General features: G+C 40.1%; 1 protein-coding gene across 3 annotated transcripts in view; it reads left to right on the top strand.

Annotated features, from left to right (window-relative positions):
* The first annotated feature begins 432 nt into the window (after positions 1 to 432).
* LOC129179369 (collagen alpha-1(XXVII) chain B-like) overlaps positions 433 to 6,952 on the top strand; it is a 67,698-nt gene continuing 61,178 nt past the window's right edge. For all 3 annotated transcript variants that reach the window (XM_054772552.1, XM_054772553.1, XM_054772551.1), the window contains exons 1-2: positions 433 to 844; positions 3,865 to 3,929. In XM_054772552.1, the coding sequence (XP_054628527.1) occupies positions 798 to 844; positions 3,865 to 3,929 (112 nt within the window). In that variant the 5' untranslated portion in view covers positions 433 to 797. The remainder of the gene's footprint in view (positions 845 to 3,864; positions 3,930 to 6,952) is intronic.

Raw genomic sequence — 6,952 nt, 5'->3', positions numbered from 1 at the left:
TTCAAATATTTTATTCATTGTTTTCATTATTTTGACAATATTGTGTATTTTATTGGACAGTGTCTTTAATGTCTTATAGTTTTTGTATGCTTAAGTTGCAAAAATAATGTTCCTACTGTATGTGGTTTGTATAACGTATGGTTTTCTACCTATATATATTGAGCATTGCATAATTTGTGTGTGGTGATACTATTGTTGGCAAAATATGATTCCCACCTCTATTTTAAACCTCACATGACCTCAGGTAACCTATTAAGTTGACTTGATAAAGATGTGTGCTGGGGGTATCCATAAGCGGTGGGCTTTTGGGGCTTTATTTCACTGTCTGTATCCTTAAAAATGCTCTTTCAGACCATGGGAAGCCTCCAAAGACACTTAAATCTCCACTTACACATGCAAGAGGAGCTCAACAGCCCCCCAGCAGCAGTTTGAGGAGGCTGCACACACAGCCTGCAATGAGAGAGGACACACCTTCAGTCCCTGCTGCAGCTCCACAGCGACAGAGGGAGATTTTCGGGAAGTTTGCACACTCACAACACAACCCCCCCTACCCCCCAAACACCCACAAAGCCGGTGTGACTGTGACCCAGAAGACGCACAGAAGAAGAGAGGATTTGGAGAAAGGCACGCAGGTGGAAGTTGACGATGGCACTACTGCTGTAACGCCGGTTTACATTGACAACTTTTTCTTTTTTTTTTTATAAATTTGGAGTTTTGTTGCTTAATCGGAATGGAAAGACCGCCTATGCATCATCCCGACAGGAAAAACCCCAGCAAGAGAGAATGAAGTAACCGCTATGGAGCCGGACAATGCCCCGCACTCCGAACTCAAAGGAGTCGGGGGGTGAGTTGAATATTTCTCACTTTGCGTCTTACTGTCGTCGGCATGGGGGCTTCATTCATGCATTATTGACAGTGCATGAGAATGATGTATAAACGGTATGAAGTACATAAAGCTGCACATATTAACGTAAAAAGTGAGAAAGTTGTGTTTTTGCAGCCAAACGCTGACTTTGTTTTAAAAAAGAAAATGTATGAGAGGAGGAGACAGTCATGCTTATCACTCCTCCCACGCTGTGCACCATCTTCTGTTTATTGGCCGCACACAAGACCAATGGCAGGAGGAGGAGAAATCAAAAATGACAAAAATGTTGCATCATTTCCCTCTTTACTTGCTTGTGTACAGTACATACAGTGAAACGGGTTGGGTACTGCATACCCATTTATTTGTGTTTTCATATCTAAGCTGCTCCAGAGAGGGATGTGACAGCAATGGAGTGCTTTGACCGCTGCTTTTCAGGAGCAGGTTTCAGGAAAAACCACAAACGTAATAAACTTGCAGTATTACAAGCCGCACTCGACCGCACTATCAGATACTACAGTGTAAAAAGAGTGTGAAACCAACAACGCCGTAATCACCTGGCAGCAAACAGATTTCAGTCCTCTAATAAAAGATGACTTTTAAGAGGAGGAATATGATGGAACTACTTAACAACAAACAAAACAGTTACATAACATATGACAACTTTGCATTGATTGGACGTAGCCTCACACCTGAATCAAAGTATCACTTTTATTTCTATCTTGCCAATTCACAACAGAAATGTCAAGGCACTTTACATATGGAATAGGTCTAGAACCACTCTGAAACTCAGAAAACCAACTGACCCCCACATGAGCAAGCACTTTGGCGACCGAGGCAAGGAAAAACTGCCCCTAAGGGCAGACTGACATATTCTTAATGTGCTTGGGCCCACTAAACACCTAAAATCACACTCAAGCTCACTAAACTTTGGTTGGAACAGGTGGACCAGGCCCCAGCACAATTCCTCATGCATGTACGCAATGTAAGTAGCTGAATCACAGGATGACTATAAAGCGATTTATTTGTGACATTTGCCAGAGACGAATGGGGGATAATAAAGGATTTTTTTTCACATAGTTTGTTGACATTGTATTGTTATTCTCTGTTTTGTTATGCTGTTATTCTTCTCTTTTCATATGATATGAGAGCATTGTGTACGTATGGTTCTCAGCTGTGATTCATGGGCCAGGCTACAGGGGGCAGTGACGTTTGCTTAGAGCTGCCAGTCAAGAGAAGAAGATATGCTGAGCTGCGTTGAGTCATCCTGCCTCATTGTCATTCCGCCAACTCTCAATACTCTTATCTGAGCTGCTGCAGTAATTTAGTTGTAATTTATTTTCAAAGAAAATAAACAAATGGATGGAGAATCCAGGTTAATACTGCCACGCTTTTATTTTTAGAACAACTACTACTTTTTAATATAGAAATAAATAGAAAGACTCAAAATAATCCACAAAATCAAAACCCACAGCACGCTTGCTCACTTGTGCACCATTTAATTAATGCAGTCGCTCCTCTCACAAGTTATAAATGACAGCAGCCACCTTGCACCTTGCATAGAACGATTCGAAATAAGGCTCAAAAAAATATGACATAAATTGCAGTAACGTGAAGTGATGGCACAAGCAAACGGGCTAAAGCTCAGTGTGAGTGAAGGCCAGCGGGGGCCAGTAAGGATGATTTCATCCTGCACAGTTCCGGTGGTCTATTGTGGGTACCTTGAAAACAACCAAGACTTAGCCTTTCACCCTAAGTCAGCTGGGATAGACTCCAGCCCCCGTGACCCTGAACAAGATACGCATGACAGAAAGCAGATGGCTAATCTGACTGAAGTTCTGTGTTGATGCATTATCTGACAACTGTTATGTTTTGCATTGCAAATCTGGCCATGGTTCACTGAATACCAGAATCTTTAATACCGGACCAAAAATGTTGCCCTAAAAAGCATGTGGATAAAGTTGTAAGTCAGTTCGACAGTGTTTCTGATACATTGTTGGATGAAACTCAATTCTCTGTAAGCTGGTTTGCATAAGGTCCTCAGATGATATTTTTACCAGCCGAGATGTCACCCACAGATGTAGTAATACTGCAAGGAAATGGCGATTTTCACGCCTGTATCAAACTGATTCCACTCTTATGTGTGTCTTTAGTCCATGCAGCATTTAGCTGATCTAAGTAGATCTACACTAGTGACGCATCTCTTCAACTTGTCTCAGTCTAATTTCAATTCGCAATTGCACCAAATTGAAGCAAACATGTATAGTGTTAACACAGCCTAAAGTAATGGATTCAAGTAACTCTTTGTTTAAAGACTTCAGTGTGGCAGGTTCAAGACCCGTGGAGCACTGGAAGTATGGACTAGCTGTGCTTGAGTGGAAAATCAAAAAATCCAGACACCCCATGGGATCTGTATGTATAGTGTTTTTACAAGTTAAGGCTCTACTCATGACAATAAAGCACAATAAAGTGTGAAAATTTGTCAAAACCCGCACCTATACTGTGTTGCCTGTGCTATTATTTTTCTGACAAATGAACCCCATTATTAAACCCCAAAGTTTGACCCATAAGTTGGACTCACTTGAAATTAGCATGCATTCCTATAAGAGGCACCAGAACCACTGAAGTCATTTATAGTATGTACTGTATATGTGTTTGTGTGTTAGCCCTGGATGGATGCCTCTTTACAGTTGCAGCTGTGGCTACAGTCGTACATACCACCACCAGTGTGTGACTGAGGAGTGGATGAATAATGGGTGCTCTTAACTGTGAAGCGCTTTGGGTACATCGAAAAGCCCATCCAACAATCCATCCATCTTCTATGCCGCTTATTCTCACTAGGGTCACGGGTATGCTGGAGCTAATCCTAGCTGACTTCGGGTGAGAGGCGGGGTACACCCTGGACTGGTCGCCAGCCAATCGCAGGGCCCTTGAAAAACCCTATAAAATCGAATGCATTATTATTATTATTATTGTTCAATGTTTTTTTTTTCAATTCGTAGGAGAGTCCTGATTCTTTGGACCATATTGTGTTGCACCTGCTCCCTCAGACTGGCACAGGCACAAGGTGAGTCACAAAGACAAGCACACTTTTTAATGTGAAAAACACACTAAAAGCACAGCAAGATTATGTGTGGATGATGACACTATTAATGACATACATAAGGTTTTGCAACTATCAGGTGACTTTCACGGCATGTTGACTACAAAAATACTGTAGCCGTAAGTAGCGCTCATACAGAATCTCAACATGAGACCACAAGTTGCACTCATGCAAGTAATCCTAAGATTATCTTTGACTAAGGAGATCAGTATATGCATTCCCACAGTTTTACATACAGTGGTACCTCAGTATTGAATTCCTTCCAAAAGATTCGACGAAAAACGAAATGTACGAAAGCTGTGGCAAGGTTTCCCATAGGGAATAATGTAAATCCAATTAATCTGTTTCATATACCCAAAAACCTTAACAAAAAATACATTTTGTAGAGAATAATTATAGTTTAACATGCAGAAAACAATGCAAAAATAATTCTGAATGAGGAATGGATGGAATTGTTTCTCACTTTCTCTAATCAAAACGCAGGCACTCGCAAATTTCTTTGGTGCCCTGGTGGGTTATCTAGCAGTCACAATAAAAACAATTCACGGTCAGGGAGTCAGCAACACATAGCTATTGCTACACATTTTCTAGTCTCCTCTCTCTCTATTAGAAAATGGTAACATTTAAACGCAGGAAGCGAACAAGCTATCAGTAATTGCTGAGACATGGAAAAGGGGTAGGATTAAATAAGCTTTGCTTCTTCCAACTCCTTTTTGGACGTGTTGAGTTATGCAAGGGTAAACATGTTATGTTCCTTAAAGTTTAATGTAACTTGTGCTCTGAAACAAATAAAACCATGACCATAACTATACTGTATCCTTGTGCTGACAAATCATTTTCTCATTGTACCATACTTGAATAGCATACATATTTATCAAATTATGTAAACTTGGCAGGGAAAAGGGCCTACAGGAAGATAAGGGGAGGGCAACAAGCCCAACAACAGTTATTAAGGACGGAAAACAGAGCTATGATCAAACTACAATGATGCTTTTTTTAACAGAAAAAAATGTGCGGGATTCTTTATTTCTTTTGCATCAACAGGAGGTGAAAAGAAGCCTCAGGCAGTCTGCATCCATCGTCAATATGCACCAAAACTAGTAGATCATAATACATGAAATTATAGTCTTCCTTGAATATTAAACATTAAACTGTGTGCAAGACGTTTCTTCTCAGTTTCTTTTTGTTGAGTATTTTTAATGTGAAGGACTCTTTGATAGGGCTGAGCCCCCACTGTCTGAACACCCTGACTTAGTAGGGTCCCCCCCCCCCCCCCCCCCCTCCTGCGTCTACATTTGTTTCTCCTCTGCTCAACTCTTAATTCATAATTAAACCAGCTTGCCTGTTGCATTTTCTGGAGCGAAAAAAGGCCTCATATTTGCCATCTTTATGTAAGCTGAGTTTCGCCACTGCACGTACTGAAAGGATTAACACACATTATCCAGGATGAGCTGATTGGCCCTCGATGATTTTCCGACCTCTTGAAGCTAAACACAGCTCCTTTGTTTGACAGCGCCACACTGCAGCTCCACAATGGGGACTTTCCAACTTTTTATGTCAGCCTTTCTAATAGAAACAGATTTTGAAATTCAGATTTAAAATTGAAATCATACTTCAGTTTTGTTCATTAGGATGCTTGGTAGTAGTTTTGAGAACCTTATCATCTTTGTGATACTAATAAGTCTTCAATTTCTTGCATAATGTCAGAAGTCAATGTTGAGATATGATGAAATACAGCTCGATTTAAAGTCCAATGCAAAGCTGTGCAGCAGTATGCAGCATAAAACACCCACATGTGTCAAAATTACCCATATTTCCCTCCCAAGCAGCACTAAAAGACACACAATTGTTTGCAGTATATCTTCATGAAGTTAGTGTCGTAGCTATCATCTTTAAAGTTCTGAGCGATAATAGAGCTCTTATAACACCACCGCTTTCTTCTCCAGGGACCTGTTCAGCCTGCATTTCCAGCAGTGTTCTTAATGGAGACTGATGTAACAACTGCACAATTTGCAGCAAATCAACCCGAACCCTTAAATGAATTTGATTTGTTGCCCTACAAGGGGAAACTTGACTAGGACTGTGTTCCCTTTGTTTGTTTATTACCTTTGGGAAATTGGAAAGCGTTGCTATTTAAAAAGGAAGAGGAAAAACATGGTGATGAGTGACGATCACAGAACTGTCAAGGAAACTTACTAATGCAAAGCAACGGCAAAGTGATAAAAACATGCAGTGGTCTGCTGGTCAGTCTCAGGAGATGCATGCCCTTGGCAAACGTCAACCCAATCAATGCCTCAAAGGACCGTTGACTGAGTCAAATGGTCTCTTATTCAAGATCAAGCATCTTTGTCCAGGCTGCTCAGTAAAATATGCCAACTTAAAGTTAATAAAATAAAAGCAGTGAGTCTTCATTAAGTTAACATTGAGTACACATTTGATTGTTATAATAAACATCAGGTTAACTTATTTTTACACTTGTATGATGCATTAAACTGCTACTGAAAACACTGTCTGTCCAGTTATACTGTTGGTAATATTATAGTGGTGGCACTTTTACTACAGACTCTACCATCTAAATTGTTTAGTGGCACATACAAGGTTCCTATTACTCAAAAAAAGCTGATTTTTATTAATTTCTCAACAAACAGATGCATGCAATTGAATTCTGTTAGAATGAAATTATATGTTTGGGTTTACTTACTATTAATGTAATACTATTGTGTATGATAAACAAAACAGACTGTGAAAAAACAGTTGACAAGAAATGAACCGTTGAAGCCATTTTTAGTTTGCCTGATTTGCCTTGAACACCTGATACCGCCAATTGTTTATTTACTTATGACGCATAAGGGGGACGGGGTGTTAATTGGAAGCAGGCAATAATTAGAAAGAGCTACTCTTAAAATTTGACCACTCATTTTATGTACATGTTTTAACTTTAATCTTGATTATGAGCGCACAACACAGCAGCAACAGAACCGATGTTG

Source organism: Dunckerocampus dactyliophorus, chromosome 4, assembly GCF_027744805.1.
Source record: "Dunckerocampus dactyliophorus isolate RoL2022-P2 chromosome 4, RoL_Ddac_1.1, whole genome shotgun sequence".
Classification (NCBI taxonomy): Eukaryota; Metazoa; Chordata; class Actinopteri; order Syngnathiformes; family Syngnathidae; genus Dunckerocampus; species Dunckerocampus dactyliophorus.
The sequence above is the reverse complement of the archived record's forward strand: the minus strand, read 5'-3'. Positions and strand labels throughout refer to the sequence as shown.